Source organism: Epinephelus fuscoguttatus, linkage group LG14 (genome assembly GCF_011397635.1).
Source record: "Epinephelus fuscoguttatus linkage group LG14, E.fuscoguttatus.final_Chr_v1".
NCBI lineage: Eukaryota > Metazoa > Chordata > Actinopteri > Perciformes > Serranidae > Epinephelus > Epinephelus fuscoguttatus.
This window is the reverse complement of record NC_064765.1, coordinates 21,902,752-21,921,865: the sequence shown is the minus strand read 5'-3', so window position 1 is coordinate 21,921,865 and position 19,114 is coordinate 21,902,752. Positions and strand designations below refer to the sequence as shown.

Sequence of the window (19,114 nt, the reverse complement as noted above, 5' to 3'; positions counted from 1 at the left end):
TTTGGTATGGTACCTTTGAAACTAAAAGTAACCCTTCAGACATGGTACCTAAACCCTAGCGTTTCCACTGCAAAGGGTACTCTTTCATATGGATGGGGGTTGTTGTCACTTACTGTTCATCCAGCACTCACTGTATTTCCTCATCATCGGTGACACATGTGGAAGTCTGCACCTCCTTTATCGTCCACAGAACAAGGCTGCATGCCGACATTTTCAGAACAAAATATAACAGGCTGCAGTGAGAGTCTCTCTCCATGGGATATCTAGAAATGCCAGCTTTGTACAATTAGTCCTTCTCAGGCAAGCTCAGGGGTTTAGTGTTGCCAGAGTCCACAGGAACTATACTCAGTGACACTTTTTTTTCTCCAAGTGAGGATTGGGATATATGCCCTCCCAGTTGAAATCACTGTATATAAATGCTTGAAGAGCTGCTCATTACTAGGAGTGCATGTCTTTAAAAAGCTAATGGAATGGTCAAAGCTGTCACAGTGAAATTTAATGTATGTTGACTGATTCATGTCGTCAACTCATGCACTGAGTAACAGTACAAGTAAATACTCCACCTTGAAAGTCACCGGCAGTCAGCCCAGTGAATCACGTTACTTTTTCTCCCCAGCTTAATAATTTCATTTCACAGTTACAGAAATAACGGCCACGGTATGAACAGTGGTTACATGAGCCTCAAAACCAGCCACAACTCAGCCCTGAGTAAGAGTGACCTATTAACCAATCAACAGACTGCAGTATTCACAGCTCCGCCTTTTAGTATCACATCTGCGTGCTAGGTACCCCAACAGAGGGGGGACTAAAAATGGGGTTCCATCCATAACTTTTCACAGTGGAAACGGGAAAAAAAAGTGTACCGAACTGAACTAAACCTTACCGTACTGCTCGGTAGAAACTGAGCTTTTGTGACCCTGCTGCCATGTTGAAAAGAGTCGAGCTGAAATGAAGCACTGCTTTCTGGCTGGAGCAAACGTTCTCATTTTACAGCTAAACAGTACAGTAAAATTTATTTCTGAAAACGCTTCAGGTGAGAAAAAGGCAAGGCATTGACAGAATCTTGAATCATATTTGATTAGCGCTGCTTAGTTTGACAGTTTTGACAGCTGCCATAGAGACTGGTTGATTTTGTGATTATTGCAAATGCCATTAGGAGCACTATGAGGTCACAGATGACTAAAATAATCAGGTTTACGACAGATTATCTGTCTCATACTGTCAGGATATAGTGACAGTTACAGTTGCTGGGAAAGCCATCTACTGTAGCTTTAATATCTCTTTGTTCAACGCTTTTAAATCTCACACAGGAGAATATCATGGCAGTAAAGTAGCCTTTTCTTTTAATAAAGTCATAATGAGGACTTAATTTTGCAGTGATATTTGTTCAGTATCCCTCTTTAAGCTCCACAGCTGTTATCGGTGTTCTCATGCATTAGGCTGACAGCGGTGCAGATAATGGCTTTGTGATGAAGAGGTTAGTGTGAGATAAAGAGTTAAACGTGTCCGGCCTCTGCAGCCTGTGATTGGCCCGCAGCTGCAGCGCTGGGACGGACAACAACTCTCCGCTCCGTGCGCACACTGGAAAACTCACTTGGTGGACGAAGCGGACTACACAGACGGGACCGAGCTGAGTTTTTTAAAGAAATTAACACATGATATGAGACTTTTATTGTGGTTCATGGAAGTTTCCGGTTTTATCCCGCTCGTGAATCCGTTATTTTACCTCAGAGACACGCGCGTGCTGGTCCGTTAGAGGTCGGTGAAAAGTCGACCACTGTCACTTCTTATTCATGGACTCAACACGGACTTTAGCTCAAAGTATTTCTGTCAAGAGGCTGACACAAGGTTGACTTCATTCATTGAATATCCAGGTATGTTATCGACACTTTTATTCTGGCCTTTCTTCCATTTTGTTTTAATGTTTGTTGCTGTTTATTTGCTTAACGTTACCACAGCTGCATGTGAGCAGCATCAGTCATATTTCACTGTATAAACAAAGATAAAGTAGCTAATACAGAACTCTTTGCTACTCTAAACCTCTGTAAGCTATTGAATATGAATAATTAGCCGACATATACATAACTGTGATATTAAATTAACCAGAACAAACTTTACAAAGACCCTTAAAGTATTGTAGACCCCAATGTAAACCCATTACCTGAGTGTATGCCTATGTTTGGGCTTACTAATCACCTTCACACATTTTGAGATAGTGCTAATGGTTTGCTGTTGTATTAATATGGAAGTTATATTTTGTTTTCTTTTTAATGTTGACATGAGCTGACTTAATTTTGGGTTCATTTCAGACAAACGTCCCAGGAGTGTAGTTTGGGAACCAACCCAAACTTTGTCCAGCCAAAACCAAAAAAAAAGTTTTATTTACATGAAAAATGAGTTGCTATTAATGGTGCAATCATTGATAATACTTGTGTGTTTCATTATGTTATTGTTTATATAGCCTAAGAAATTAACGTTGTTTTAAATCATGTGAAATTGGCTTGAACGGCACAGATTTTTGGCTCCCATTTGATAGCCCCGTGGAGAATACTATGCACATATACCCTGTGTCACTGTGACCATGTGTCTTTCAGATTAAGGGGACATGAAGTTGTCTTTGGACAGCATGGGCATCCTGAAGATTGCGCTCTTCATCTTTGAGGCTGTTTTGCTGACCGACTGCGCCAGAGGTAAGAGCTGCCTCATAAATGTTCTTTCTTCCTAAGACTGCGTGTTAAAAAACCTGGAAGGTAACACCAGATTCATAGCTCATTATAACTCAGGCTGACTGGCTGGTTTCTTGCGAGCATGAAGAAAGTCTCAGTTGGCTCTTAAGGTTTTTGCGCAGAGAAGTAAGAGACGGAAAACTAAGAACTAAAAAAAATCTCTAAACAGGGCCCAAAGTCAACACAGGGCAGGGGAATGAGAGAGGGCAAGCCAACCCCTACCCCCGGTTGTGTGTGTTTCAGTCACGGCCGTGTGTGTGTGTGCGTGTGTGTGCACATTCACTTCAGCTAAGCCAAACAAACATCATCCATCAGCTTCCCATGGTGAAAGAACACAAGTCAGTGTAAGAGTCCAGCTCTCCCGCGGCTGGCCAAGGGACTGTCTCACATCAGCCTGCGTATGTGTGTGTTTATGCATGCCCATGTATGTGTGTGTGTGTGTGTGTGTGTGTGTGTGTGTGTGTGTGTGTGCTTGACCGAAACACTGAGTGGAGTGGAGAGTGGGAGACCTCAGTCTGACCACAATTCACTGCACTGTTTATTGTGCCAGTATCAATACTTTTCTTTATAAAGACAACTTACAGTGAGCTTGTCAACAGGTCGTGAATAACTGTCGGGGCAATTTCTATGATTTCATCCACCATCACTGACTACTGAACCATGTCTGATGCAATCCAGCGGCAGGAGTCAAAGAACGAGGCAAAACTTGAAACTGCGCTTTAATGAGAGAAATCTGAAAGCCAGGCACATTTACCCGGAAGACCACGCACTGGCAAAACAAGCAGGCTCCATAGCGCTGTCTTTCTTCTCCAGCTCAGCATGGAAGTGAATTCAAGAGGCGTCTGATAGGTACAATACCTGCATGTGGCTATCAGGGCTCAAGGTAGAGGGGCAGGAGGGGGCTGGCGGCAGTTTAGAGGGGGAGATTAGATCTGTGGGCCTGCAGACAATGCCTTATTCACAGCGTGGAAGCCATGCCTTCACGGCACGACTAACTCAAAAGTAAACAAGACACGAAGGCTAAATGAGATTAGACAGGCAATTTTGTATGTTTACAGATTAACAGATGTCAGCGAAGGAGAAATCCAAAAGGGAATCCGATGGGATGGCGGAGAGTGGAGGTCTGAACTGATTCAATGTTAGACAAAGGGAAGAATTTACAGCCTGTTTTTCATAATACCTTAGAAAGCAGTTGCAGATGCACAGACAGATAGACACAAAAGCAGATATGTAGCTGGCGGTGAGATGATTTTGAGCGATGCTTGACAATCTGTGAAAATCTGTGTAAATATTCCACAGTTCTCCCAGAAGCAGCAGCGGCAGCGTTACAGTGAGTTCTGTGTTATAGTCCAAGTGCAACAGCTTGACTCTGACAGCCTATGAAATACAGTCAGGGGGGTTTTGACCAAACTTGTGCCATTAAAGTGTAGCCAGTGCCAAAGAAGCAATAAAACTGTTACTGTAAAATTTAACAATGCATGATGACATCTTTGACAAATGTAAATTAAATCAAAAAGGACAGAGCCCCTTTGTGTTTTGAAACAGTTGAAACAGATTGGAAGTGTTACTTTACTGCCGCTTTCTCAACATTTCGAGTAACACACCAGAAGACAGTAAGTTTGGGGGAACGATTTTAAGCCTGTTGCTGTCAGTCATCAGGCGACATCTGACCCTGGACCCCCTGCCCACACACACACGCACAATTTGGACCCTCCCTCTCTCCGCTGCTGCGACTTTGCGACTGGCCAAGCAAGAATTATTTCTTAAGACCCCCCCTCCCCCCCCTCCCAGGAACCTCCACACTTCCTCCATCCCAGCGCCTCTTTTCCTCCCCCTCTGGTGCTTGGCCACCCCCAGCAGCTGGAGGAGGTGCTCAGTGATGTGTCCCAGCAGAGCCTCTAATGTGGTGACAGGCCTGGGGACCACTGGGCTCCACTAACTGAGGAATGCAGCAGCCTGGATATACTGATCTGCAGAAATGCACCCTGGGAGAAACACAGAGGCACCAGGTGTCTCTGTTATGCACCAGGACTAACCAACAATGAACACACACACTAAACGGAGCTGTTGTGATGCATTTTAATTAGAAACAGGCATCAAATACAGTTGGGCCTTCTTGTGCATGTATGTGACCTTGCTTTATTTCCTGTTTTCTAACACCACACACATGTTTGCTTCACCTCTGGATGGAGCAGCATGGTGAAGTTTAGAGCATGTGAACTGCTCCGCAACCGCGCTGGAAAATATACATTTTATAGTAGAGTTACATCATGGTTTCATAACAAGAAGGTACTATGAGATAAATTGTATGCCAAGGGCTTTTAAAATCACAAGGCTATTTGGCTCCCATACAGTTTTCCACTTCCTTTAACCGTAATGAGGCTAGTTTCTCAGCAACCAAATGCCCCAAAGTCCTCTTATTTTTTAAATAGCTCCTGAATAGTAAGAAGGTGTAACAGTGGTGTTCTGGCTTGTGGGCCAAGCTGTTGAGACAGGGGGGAGGGAGAAATGAGCTTGGCTGTGCTGCTGTGTAGCATGTTTTTTACAACCCTTGCCCAACTTGCACTTTTATGCTTCATTTAGGTATTAGGGGTAAAATCAGTTTCATGTTACATTTTGTTTTTCAGCCCACACCAAACAGTATAACTTGTGGGAAGTCATGCGCTTCACGTCTTCTACTAAAGTTCTAATCGGTGTGATTGTTCAGTGCATCACATCCAGTTTTCTGTTTTCCAAACCAGACACTGGAGCTGTAACTGACTCAGTCGAATTAGATTTGGCTGCGTAATACAAATATTTGACTATTCGTTCCTTTTTTTTTCACATAGATTGTCAAGTAACACTTGAGTGAACTGCCAAATTTTTGAATGGGGTTCGGCAGGAAGTTCAGGGTGACGGCAGCGGTCATGTAATATATTAAATATGTCAAGTTTACCCTCCGAGTTAATGCGTACTAAGTGTGCTGGTGATGGATCGGATTGTGCAACAACATTTTTTGCCAACACTAGATATCAAACAAAAGCAAAAGCCTACGTCTCACTTGGACCCCTGGCTCCTTGGATGGTCCCATTTCCTGAGTTGGGAAGTCATTCTTCTGCTTTTGTTGTGTTCATGAGCTCGAAGTTGTAATATGGTTGTTGCTGTGAGTTGTAAATTCAACACTTCTAAGCAGAAGACAGAAGACAGTTATACTGGATCCTGATCAGGCAAAGCCTCTCCTTTTCCAGTCAGTTTCCTACATCTCACTCAGACTCAAGCCTCATGTCCACATAGTATGTGTAAGAATGCAGGTCAGCCAAAGTCCATTTATGTCTATGAGAACCTCTGAGATGTGATGTGTTTGAGAAACTCCTTACTATTTTTTTTTGTCTTTTGGTCTGGAATTTGCTGCAAGTACGTTGAAAGAAATTGAACTTCGGCGGTAGATTTTGTACAGACTGTATGTGCTGTACCACAGGAAGTTAGCATAAAAACAAATCAGCTATCAGACTGATGAATGTAATACAGCTGTGGTGATGTTTCTAGCCATCTGTAAAGTGATGGAGAGATGCAGTTCCATGCGTTGACCACTAGGGGCATACTACACAGAAATACCAGTACAAAACAAAACTGTGAGATAGGAGGTGTCACCCTGTTTCTGGGTCTTCAGCTGCCTGTAAAAGCGAAAGCAAGGAGCGCTCACTCTGCAGCTACAACTGAGAATGGAAATGTCCCCAGAAGTACGCTGCACGCTGACGGACAAAAAATGCCCCAAAAGACACTTCTCGACCTGAAGGATCTTAATCGACTGAGTTGTCTCCAATTGACGATTCAAATCGACAAATTCAAATTGACTTTTAGGGTGCAGCCCTACCAGACACCCAACACTGTTTGCCACCCTTCTGACACATGTCCCCCTTCTTTCCCCTGCTCTTCTCTGCATTTCCTCCCATTTATTACCAGTGTAAAGTCGAAGGAAGTAAGTTAACTTAATGTGCTGTCGTTAAAGCAAGGCATGAGCTGACCTTTAGTCCCACCCAGCCTTTTCCAGCTCTCCGTACCCCCTATTTACTGAGTCTGGGTCCATTTGTGGAGAACAATGGCTGGATTCTTCTGTGCAACAGTCCCCCAGGTTGGACAGGGCAGCAGTAATTAATTTTAAACACTCCTCATCCCTGTAGACTGGACTTATTTGCCATCAAATTAGAGCTCACTGTAGACGGGGGACTCTCTTTACTGAGGCGCTGCCATTTAGAGGTGCGTGAGAAGAAGTTACGAGAGTGAAAGAGCGCTGCTTTCGTGTGTCTGAATATATGTGTGTGTTTTATTAAGCAGGCCGAAATTACCCTGAGAAAAGTCAAGATAATGAGACATCCAAGGAGCACAGGGCAATTTGGAAAACCTCAGAGGTACACCAGCAGCTATTCCCACTCAACCTCTTTCTCCTTGAAACCAGGTGGAAATAATATTCCTCCTGCTATGATCCCTCTGTTTCTATCACGGAAACAATGTTACCACCATTCTAGCAATCCGTGTTCCTCGTCCATCAGCACACACTGCTGACCCTGTGAGTTCAGGAGGAAACATTCGTTGAGAGGAATGTGTCAGACTTCACCCCTCTGAGGGGAAAGAAAGGAAAGGGCTGTAGCTGTGATAAGTAGTCATAATGGAGGTCAGTTGGTGTTTACTTTAGCAGGGTCATATAATCCCTGTGAGCAACACTCCCCTCATTGACTGACTTTAATGGCCACTTCAATTAGCATTTATGTGGAATTTGAACGAGGCATTGTCCGCTCTCTGCGTTTGTCATTTTCAGCTGTATGCTAATGCTCCGGTGCACATGAGGAGAATTTTATTCCTTCTCTCTCTTTTTTTTTTATTTTTTAAGAAAATCCTATTGAATCATATGAAGGTCTTTGTGTGTACAATGCTCATTAGTTTGTTTGGGCAGTTGGCTCCGGGAGTGTTTTCAGACCACACACACTCTTCCTGCTGGCTGAATGGATTTGGGTTGAGTTAAATAGAATTCCTTTTGCTCCCGTTAACCTTCACACAATCATTGGTGCTGCTAACAAAGTGCACATGGAGATGCCAGGCTGTCACCATTCTTATGATAATCAACTTTATGTGCTCCCCTGGTCTGACTTGCAGGATTTACCAGACGTATGAATAACAGGTTTTTATTAATTGCAGCTGTTTGGTGTTAAATAAGTATGTGATGATACTGGACACTGTTTAGACTCCACAGTTCAGGCTGCTGTGTTACGCCCTTGGCCAGAGAGACAGTGGCCTGAGCGACTGGAAGCGAGCCTGTAGGTGGGGGTGAGGGTCCGCCTCGTTGGAACCTTACAAGTGACCTTACAATAACATTTCAGCCCCACAGTGGGAAGTGTTTGTCTTGCGCAACCCCTCTTTCTAAGCCTCCTTCATTTCTCCAGTCCCGCTCTGTTTTCTCGTTTTCTTTTGAGGAGCCAAGTCATGGGGAGAGAGGCCCCCCTCCTCCTCCTCCACCACCTCCTCCTCCTCCTCCTCCTTGTCCTCCATCTCCCATCTCCTTACCGTTTTGTGCTCCACAGCTGTTCACTCAGTCACTTTAGTAAGTGAAATGATGTGAATCCAATTGCTCTCCTCTTTCACCCCTCAGCAAGAGAAGACTGTGAGGGCTGCACAACATGCAAAAAAAAAAATCATATTGCAATAAATAATGATAGTGTGATTTTTGCTGGGGTCCATACCAAACAAGCATGTCGCCTTCAGGCTGCTCAACGGCACTGTTTGCACGTTCCCCCATTAAAAATAATGGACCAACATTTGTATGTTTCCTTTGTATTCACAAGCCAATAATTGGTGTTTAATGCACGTATTTGGGAAGGCGGTGATCTTGTGACCAATGCTCTGATGGGAGTAAACAATGAGGAAACTGTTCTGCTAGGTGGTAGGTCGGGCTAGGGGAAAGGTCACAAAATACAGGACTTTCCCCTGAGACTTTCCTCAGGAGACCGGTGTTTGGAACAGTGTAAACTTTGGGTGAACTTTCAATTTAAGGTACGCCGTCACCATGTTTTTTTCCCTAAATCTGCACAGTAACTTAACTTGCCTGAACCTAACCTGTTGTAAAACTTCAATTAAAAGCCTGGGCTATTATGTGCTTAAATCACTGAAATCAACAGGCCTATATTTGGGACAGACCTTTAATTCCTGTCACACAAAACTGTTGCTCAGCAAAGATGCGAAATACATTCAGATTGTTTATTTAAATTAGTTTGAACATTACTTGTTTAAAATTAGGCTTCAGATGATAAAGCAAGTATGAATCTTTCATTTGATCTAGCTCCAACAGACAGAGAGAGAATGAGTTATGACACTCAAGGATTCGTTTTTATGAAAAGGCCTTTTGATTCTTTTGATCTGAGGACCCTTATATGGACTAAAGACTTGTGAAGAACTTACAGGGTAATCAAGGAAGGGACACATAATTTGAGGTAGCCAAAAATCCGTTGTTTTTACATCTGAAGAACCTCTATAAAAGAATGAACTGCTTGGCAACCAGACCAGGCGTCTAATTGAGACAAGCCTTTATTTGTCAAAGTGTGTAGCCACACCGGGCTAGTAAAAGGAACTGGGCGTTTAAATGGTACGAGGCTTAATTCAAAGTTTTACGGTATGTAACTTTACCTTAAGTATGTAACTTTGTGCTAAATACGTAACCTCATTTCTGGGGCCAACAATTTGTAGGATATCATATGAACCATATCATAGATATACGTTGTTCCGTCATGTCTGGAATATGACTTGTTGGCCAGTGCATCTCAAATTGCAGCTCCTGGAAGTTGGATAATACACTTGGCCACATTGCAATTTCAGTAATATTTTGATTAATTGTTTTTCTGTGGATTTGGAGGTGTAGATTCATAAAGAGGACCATGAGTCTGCATAAAACTGCAGGCAGGTGGTGCAGAAATCAAAACTTTTCCTCCACTTTTCCCTCTTCTCCCTTATTCCCTCTTGTCGTTTCTCTCACACTGGCTCCTCATTGCATCCTCTGCCCTCTCCTTGGTGCTGAGCCAACTTGCGACAAACCTACAAAGCATGTACCATGACAACCTATTGTTATGTCAGGAAAACATATCTATACTGTACTTATGTGGTGGTGGCCTTAAGGATGTTGCTTGGACTGAGCAGGTTTGGACAGGTTCAGCAGTTGTCATTGTGATGTTAGTGAATAAAAGGCTGATTTAAAGTGCAGAAATATTATCTGCCCCATCTCACTGTATGTGCTTGTTTGCTGTACTTGCCACAGCCTGCTTGACTCTGTGCTGCTGTGGCTTCATACTGACTTATCAGAATACCAAATCAGGCAACCAGGAGGTGCCTGTTGCATATAACATGATGATGAGCTTCCTGTCGTTTTTTTTCCCCTCTGTGCCATCAAGTCTTTCATTGTTTTCCTTCTGTTGATGTTTTTTTGGAAGCATTTGGTTGTTCGTTGTCTTTATAATCTGATATCTTGCATCTCATCAAAAGGATCATAAAAGTAGTCTCTGTCTTTGTTTTTCGGCTATCTCCTCCTCCCTCTGGGGGATTTGTTGGAAACCTCTTGTTGTTCTGACAAACCCTCACACGCACGCACACGCACACACACACACACACACACACACATGCACCAACCCTGGCGTTCTGCAGTTAAAAGGTTGATTGAAAGTTATGGTGGTGGCAACAGCAATGGCTGGCTGAGCCTGAAGAAAGCCGAGCCAGGGGACGGCTGGGATAACGAGCTCTGAATGAGGCCTCCACTGCCTTCGACACACAACCCTGGACCCTCCTTCCAGTTTCTTCCTTCCTCCCCTCCTCGATCCCCCCCCTCTTTCAGTTCACCTCCGATGAGCTTCAATGAGACCCCACATGGCTTTGTGGCTTTTTCACTTCCACTTTGTTTTTCATTAGCGATTCTTTTGAGCGAACTCAGAAATTCTTTGTGTATTGTCCCTATTGATTGTGGTCATAAAGAGTCTGGTCTGGGCGATTGCTTGTCACAGTACGTCAAAATAGGAGTTTTCATTGCGAGCGGATAGGCTGTCATGATGGAATTTGTTTGCACCCATTTCCAGTGGCAGCAGTCTCTCTCAACACTGGAGGTGAGGCGAGGAGGCAGAGAGGCCCTGATTTCTCATTCAGGGGACTTCTGTAATGAATGGAAAAATATGTCCCTGCTTTGACTCGAAGAGTGGAATGGGACAAGAGAGGAAAAATCATTTCAGGAGCAAAGAGTATAATCTGTCATATTTTATAGCAGGGCTACTGCTATCCCAGACTGGAATTCTGCACCATGCAGTGAAACTGATTTGATTTCCTCATGCACGGGGACGGGAGTTTGGGCCTTGGATCAGCCCCCAGCCTGGATGTACTTAGAGTTAGAGGCTTGGCAGATGGGGGCACTGCTCCATTCATACAGTTTTTCTGTGTCTTGATTGAATATTAGCTGAACAGACTGTTCTTTTTGTTTACTTTTAGCCATTCCAGCGGTGAGACTCTAGGGATGGCAGTGTCAGCTTGTCTGTGGGTTTGTCTGTTGGTTCACCACTTTGGACCAGACTGTAGTATCTCAACAACTTTTAGATGGAATTTCATGAAAGGTGGTGATCATCTGACTTTCCCTGTAGAAGAGAACAACATTTCGCACGTCTATTTAATGAGTCAGGTGCGTAGGAGAGGGACGAGTAGAGCAAAAGTTGCAAACACCCTCATGCGCAGTGTCAAACTAAAGGCTGGGACGTTTACATTTGAACAGTACAAATACCAGCTCCAGTACCTGGAATCCATCACTGGTACCCAATGGCACCCTTTTTTGATACTTTACTTTCTTTGTAACAACAAAAATGTAATTTTTGAACAAGCTGCATTGTTATGTAGTGGACTTAATCACAGTTCTCTTCCACTGCTCTTTCCTAATCACCTGTAGAGCTTCAGTCTCTGTCTGTCTGCTTGTGTGTCTGCTCATCTTGCAGTGATACTAGGCTGTTACCAAAATAATATAGATACCAGAGGCTGAAACTATCACAATAGATCGGTGCTGCAGTAATAGTTTTGGCTCGCTTGGAGGCTGACTGAGTAGCTGATGGAGCAGCTGATGTAGAGGCTGACAGAGTGGCTGATGGAGTGGCTGACAGAGTGGCTGATGAAGAGGCTGACGAAGCAGCTGACGTAGCAGCCGTGGAGCTCTGTGGCCAGCTTCCTGGCTTTTGGCCGCTTCCGCCTCCTGTATGAAGTTGAACTTGGCAGTTCTGCAGTTCTGCAGTTCTGCATTGCTGGCCTCTGGGCCATGGGGTGCTTTGCGGCACTTCTGCATCTTATCTAAACCTGGCGTTCTCACCCAGATGCATTCTCGGTACCGACATTTCGCATCGATAGTTTTAATGCAAATCGCTACTTGGTAGTACTGATGTAATTTGGTTGGTACCCTTAAAAGTAATGAGCTCAGGGGATCTGAAGGTCTAGCACTGAAACGTCACAGATATATGTATTTTTGCAAAGTAGACAGTGTGCAGGAGTTTGTTTGCAACTTTTTGGATGTGCCGCCATGAGATTGACATTTGCGTTTCAGAGTAAAATATCTTTACATCTATTGCATGTATGGTCATGACAGTTGGTGCAGCTATTCAAGGCACTTAGAGGTTGAATTCAGATGACTTTTCTCTTCTTCAGTGAAAAATCTCAACATCTAAAAAAGGGATTCAATGATGTAACAGAAGTCCTTGCAACAGGACACTTTTATTCTGGCCATCAGCTGCCTGTTCCTGCACAGTTCACCTTGATAAAAGGACGGTATAGCTCAGTGTGGACAGTTGATTAACAAAGACAGAGACAGCCAGACTGGCAGACGGAGATGGATAGAGGGCAGTGACCTTTGTACAGCTGAGTAGTAAGGTGAACTGGGAAAGCACTGAACAAATTGTCACTATGAAAGGGTGAGTACCACATCGTAATGACAGGCTCAACAGCTCCACGGTGACAGATTGATTTCAGACAATATTCCTGGATTGTCAAGAGGCCCCATTGCTGTCAGTGAGAGCTTTGCCAGTTCCTCCACCCCGTCCGTCTGTCTCGCCTTGCCTTTCCCCCTTCTCCCCACTCTGTCTCGTCCCTGTCTCACCCGCCTTTCTCTTTCCCTCACCCACTCCTCTCCTAGCCTCTCCCTCCCTCCTGCTCTGGCCTGAATTGCTCCATTCTGCCCAAACACTCCTGCTACATCGCAGTCTGTCAATGGCCCTCTCCTGAAAAGACCTTGTTGACAAAGGCGCTGGTGTAAAGCGCTTCCCAGTGTCATGGAGATTGGCTGATCCTCAGACTGTACACTGGTGTAGGGTTCCTGGAGATGGAGAAATGAGGGGCACTCAGTGCCAGGCTCGGCCATCATCGTCATCATCACACAGATGTAACCACAACACACACAGACACACACACACACACACACACACACACACACTGGTCCGCCGGTGACAGCATGTCTGGCTCAAAACAGTCTTGTTTACGGCCTCTCTGCTTCCCTGCCAAAGAGTAGAACATCAGACCAACGCTGAGCGACGGTGGCTCAACTTAATAAGACATCTGTATTTCATTCAGCACCTCCAGAGTGGAGTCCGACTGTGTCAGCTGTACACAATGAGCCAAACACAGGTTGTGTAGATTGTTATTTTCCCACTGTGGAATGCAGGAAGGTTGAAGGAGGAGGAGGTGTGCAGGGAGTGGCAGGATGCACCTCACTGTTGACTTATTGAGGCCATTTAACAACATAAACAAAGTGCTTGTTATGAGGAAGAGACAGTATAACATGGTGCCTGGATTTATTGTCCAGTAAGAATGCTCTGGAGCACTGGTTCCATGTTACTGGCGATGCTACGTCTACTTGCATTCCTTTGTCAACCGTTGCAAAAGTACATTGTAGGATAGAGGGTTGGTGGCAGAAACTAAAATGAAAGAAAGCCGGCATCAAATGCATGTCTGAGTTTGCTGTTCTATTTATTTATTCTTTATGATTTAAGTTTCTGATCTAAGTAAACTGTAAGGCTTTAACATTTTAAAGTTTGGCTTTTTCTTAGATAAGGGACAGAAGTGTGCACGCACATCCAGACAGAAACACTCAGGTGCAAGACAAAACATACTGTAGGGCACAAAGCAGTCTTACACACTGTATGGCTCCAAATAAAAAGTTTTAATTTTTTCCTTAAGGCATTTTTCCCTTTTCGAAGCCAACATTTCGATCTGCAAGATCTTTCTTCATCATTTTTGTATTCCTTGAACAAAGTATCAAGTGTTTATGCTCAAACTTGTGTATAATATCAGCTTTGTCTTTTTCTCAGTTTTTTTTTTCCCTGTGTTTAAATCATTTTTGATTCCTGGGAAGATAAAACCATTAAGTAATTCATAAGAAAAGCAAAGGTTAGAAAAGTGGTTCCCAAACATTATGGCCTCCAGACCCTTAGTATAAAACAATGTCTGCTTGTGTCCCATATCAGTTTATGGTCATAGTTTGGGCATGAGTTGTATGCAGTTTAACCACAGAGACAGTTCTGTAGGATTTTCACAGGCCTGTAGAGGAAAACATGTTTAGTATTTCACAAGAAAAAAGCAACAAAATTTAGAGAAATCGTCATAGTTTTATGTAAAATAGATATTCCTCTTTTTTAGATATCAATTTAATCATTCATCATTTTTAGAGGAAAGGGCCTACCACACCAAGAATGATAACAAAAATGATAACTATGTGAGTATGGACATGGATTAACGATAATGTTCTGTAAATGGTGGCACCAATCATGCGCTGCTCTCCAGCTGTGTTGGAAAGTGGATATTAGAAACTACTGTGATGACAACGATGGGTTCATTCTCTTTTAAGGAGGCAGTACAGTTGTCATTAGGATACCTGAGGTAATACTGGGTAGCCTACTAGCTAGCATTATCTATTCGAAATGGTTGCCTTTATATACATATACAGTACAGGCCAAAAGTTTGGACACACCCTCTCATTCAATGCGTTTTCTTTATTTTCATGACTATTTACATTGTAGATTCTCACTGAAGGCATCAAAACTATGAATGAACACATGTGGAGTTATGTACTTAACAAAAAAAGGTGAAATAACTGAAAACATGTTTTATATTCCAGTTTCTTCAAAATAGCCACCCTTTGCTCTGATTACTGCTTTGCACACTCTTGGCATTCTCTCGATGAGCTTCAAGAGGTAGTCACCTGAAATGGTTTTCCAACAGTCTTAAAGGAGTTCCCAGAGGTGTTTAGCACTTGTTGGCCCCTTTGCCTTCACTCTGCGGTCCAGCTCACCCCAAACCATCTCGATTGGGTTCAGGTCCGGTGACGGTGGAGGCCAGGTCATCTGCCGCAGCACTCCATCACTCTCCTTCTTGGTCAAATAGCCCTTACACAGCCTGGAGGTGTGTTTGGGGTCATTGTCCTGTTGAAAAATAAATGATCGTCCAACTAAACGCAAACCGGATGGGATGGCATGTCGCTGCAGAATGCTGTGGTAGCCATGCTGGTTCAGTGTGCCTTCAATTTTGAATAAATCCCCAACAGTGTCACCAGCAAAACACCCCCACACCATCACACTTCCTCCTCCATGCTTCACAGTGGGTACCAGGCATGTGGAATCCATCCGTTCACCTTTTCTGCGTCTCACAAAGACACGGCGGTTGGAACCAAAGATCTCAAATTTGGACTCATCAGACCAAAGCACAGATTTCCACTGGTCTAATGTCCATTCCTTGTGTTTCTTGGCCCAAACAAATCTCTTTTCTGCTTGTTGCCTCTCCTTAGCAGTGGTTTCCTAGCAGCTATTTGACCATGAAGGCCTGATTCGTGCAGTCTCCTCTTAACAGTTGTTCTAAAGATGGGTCTGCTGCTAGAACTCTGTGTGGCATTCATCTGGTCTCTGATCTGAGCTGCTGTTAACTTGCGATTTCTGAGGCTGGTGACTCGGATGAACTTATCCTCAGAAGCAGAGGTGACTCTTATATATATAGTTATTTTTGTAGTTATTGTTCTTGATGTGGATGGCCCTTTACTCTGGGATCCCTTTGAGGGTCCCAAAGCCAGGTTGGAAACCACTGGATCAGAGGAACAGCTGGGGAAAACAATTGAATATTGAGTAGAATAAATGTTTTTCTCCTGCTTTCCTGTTTTGCTGAGTCTCATGACCTCTCAGGAAGATGTTTGGCACCGTTGCTCTGGAGGAAGGAGCATGTGGTTAAATACTAATCTAAATTAAAGGCTCTTAACTTCAACAACCCTTTTTTGCTATGGCATGAAGACTACTATATAAACTTCACTTCTAAATTTAATTTCTGTGTGTATTTGTGAGAGTGAGTAAGAGACAATACGCAGGCGTGGTCCAGAGCTGCCAAACACGTGTGCGCTTTCACACAATGTCCCTTTCAGTGCCAAGTGGTCAGTCCATCTCCAAACATGTGAGACAGACAGTAACAAACAGGTGCTCGCTGGTGCCCTGCTCTGTGCTGGAGAGAGAGAGGTCTGTTTGAGTGTGTCATGTGGCTGAGGCTGAGCCTGGGCCAGGGAGTGGGGTGTGAGATTGTTGGGATTCCTGGTTACTGCCGCCTGGGCCCACCTAATCCCCCTTCACTCCCCCATGCAGCCCTCCTCTCCTTATGAGCAGTGTGTTAAAGGAGGCCTCTCTGCCATCTTAGCCTCTGCTCCCTGCCACTCTCTAAAATCAACCCTCCTCTGTTTAACCCTCACCCTGCACTTCTCTCTCCTTGGCTTGATTTTCTCTCTCCCCTCCTCTGACCCCTCTTTCTCTGTCTCTGTCTGTCACTCTATCTGGCCTTTCTCTGCCCTCACAGCCTCCCTCCTGTTGCCTCCTCCCTGATAAGTGGCCCTAAGCACACACTCAGCCCCTGTGTGTGCACCGGGCCTTAGCCTAATGGAGTGAGATAAAGCGACTAGAGTGCCACTCACTGTGTGCTCTGTCTGACAGGGCAAGACCAGTGAATTACCTACTTACAATTGCATGAAAAGTCCTGCCACTATATTAGTGTGTCAGTGATTTCTTTTTACTAAGAATATGACTTTATGTATACAATTCCTTCAGAAACTGAGTGACTGAATATTGTCTGTTTTTTGCCTTATATTTTACTTAAACTATTTACATTATACTCCTGTGCCAGTCTCTTTAAAGTGAACACATAACCAGAAGGATATAGATAACATTGAATGATAACCTTGGTGTTCTTCTGTATGTTTGTTATTGTCAACAAAATCCCATGAGAAGACCAAAACCAACAATGCATTAAACAAGGGATTCCCAACTGGTCCAGCCATGGGGTCCAGATTTCTCCCTAAGTCATCAGTTAAAGGTCCACACAGTTTTATATTCAAAGTCAACCTTGTGTTTTGCCTCGTCGTCAAGCTACTTTTCTGTCTCTGCCAGGGAGCTGTCCATTAGTGACTCTCTACAGCACTCAAAAAGTAATCTTTTTTTTTTGTAAACAACTAATGTACGTGCACGCTGTCCTTTTTATAAACTAAATAAACTAAACTAAACTAAACTGTTGGCCAGGGTGAAAAATGGGGTGGCCAATGGCCCCTTCCATACTTCCTTCTCCCCTACTTCCTGCTCCCTTGCTTGTACCACACCCATCTTCAAACTTGGCATTCACTTTGATCTCAACTACACACATGTAAATTTTGGTGACTGCATCTTGCATGGTTGTGATGCTGATGTGTTGACAAAATCTGTCAGACACCTGGCTGAGTACTCAAAACAGCTTTTGTGGTAGTTCCTGCTACAATTAATGTCTCCTTGGACACATTTTGTCATGATGATACACACATGCGCACACTTACTGTGTGCAAGGTGAAACTAATACCTGCTGTTGGTACGTTGTCACGGCACCATCTCTCCCATTCACCACAATACAGACAACATAAGTCAACAAAGCATGTTCCAGAGAAACAGAGCAACAGAGAAAAGAAAATAAGGCTCATAAAGGGTAATTTTAATGATAATAACCCCAAATCATGGCCATTTTCAAAAGCCAACTCTCTGTTCCGTGGTAGACCAGGTAAAAAATTGGAAAAGCAAACTATGAACTGTTCCACAGAAACTCGTGTGCACTATCCAGCAATAAGACAAAATGGCCACTCCAAAAACATCATATGAAAGGCCTCTATTAATTCAAGTTAAGGACTTTCCATAAGGACTCTGTACTTTTCCAGGCTTGAGGAGGTATGGAGTCCTCATGGAAAGTCCTGAATGAAAAGGGGCATTTCATAAAATCGAAGTATCAATAAGCTATACGACGGAGGATTTCTTCATTCATTCATTCATTCATTCATTCATTTATTTAACTCACGACCATGATCACATGGTATGGAGCACAGGTATACGAAAACAATTATACAAACATAGCTAGTATTAAGGCTGTACATATTCTCTCATCCTGGCAACAAAAACAAAACAAATGTATTACTTAAATAAAGGAAGGACGCTCTTCAAAAAGGCACCTAATTTACAAATAAGTTTTAGCTCATTGGATTGTAATAACAAAATTAACTTAAACATAGATGGACTGTTGGCTGAGGAAGTTGTAAGCCACCTCATGTATCTTGTCTTGTAGATGATGATTACAATAGCCACACTTTTGTATATAGATTTTTTAATAACCAAAATGTATTTAACAAAGTGTGCATATGTCATACAGTATAATAGATTCATGATTTTCTGTTTAAACAATAGCAATATCCCACCTTCAACTCCTGCAGCACTCCTCCCCAATCAATATATAGAATAAATAAATAACAATATCTATCCAGTCTATTGACAAACAAATAGTTACTCACTGATCTCTCTGATTTATTTTGTGTGGAGCTACAGATGACAGTATTAAGGAGTCTAAATAGAAACACACACACACACACACACACACACACACACACACACACACTCTGCTTTTCTCCGACAGAGGCAGCTGGGGCCGGGAGAAGGCAGTCAAGTTTAATGAAATATAGCAGCTTAGAGTTCAAAGGCTCCACAGTAGGGCCTGTTAAGGGTCGGCCGCGTGATGGAGATGTTTCCAGAAGCTTTATGACGCTGGAGTAATTTCTCTCTGTTTCTTTTCTGTTCTTTTGATGAGGGGTCGGCGGGAGCCTGTTGGTTTGGGGGTCGGGGGGTGGGGGGGCATTAGTGGAGGAAGCAGATCCGCAGCAAACAAGCAGCGATGTTCCTCCAGTGATTCTGCTTTATTCAGACAGATCGACTGGAGCATCTTATTCTCTTTACCTCTTTCTTTATATTCCGCCCCCTTCCTGCTGTTTCTCTCGTCCCTCATGTCACCTAATAGCTCCTCCTGCACCATTCCCACCACCGAAGCAGTTGCTA

General features: G+C 43.6%; 1 protein-coding gene across 1 annotated transcript in view; it reads left to right on the top strand.

The window, feature by feature from the left end:
* The first annotated feature begins 1,568 nt into the window (after window positions 1–1,568).
* The window catches only part of LOC125900534 (fibroblast growth factor receptor-like 1), a 39,597-nt gene continuing 22,051 nt past the window's right edge, over window positions 1,569–19,114 (top strand). The window contains exons 1-2 of the mRNA XM_049595583.1: window positions 1,569–1,874; window positions 2,595–2,690. Of these exons, the coding sequence (XP_049451540.1) occupies window positions 2,606–2,690 (85 nt within the window). The 5' untranslated portion in view covers window positions 1,569–1,874; window positions 2,595–2,605. The remainder of the gene's footprint in view (window positions 1,875–2,594; window positions 2,691–19,114) is intronic.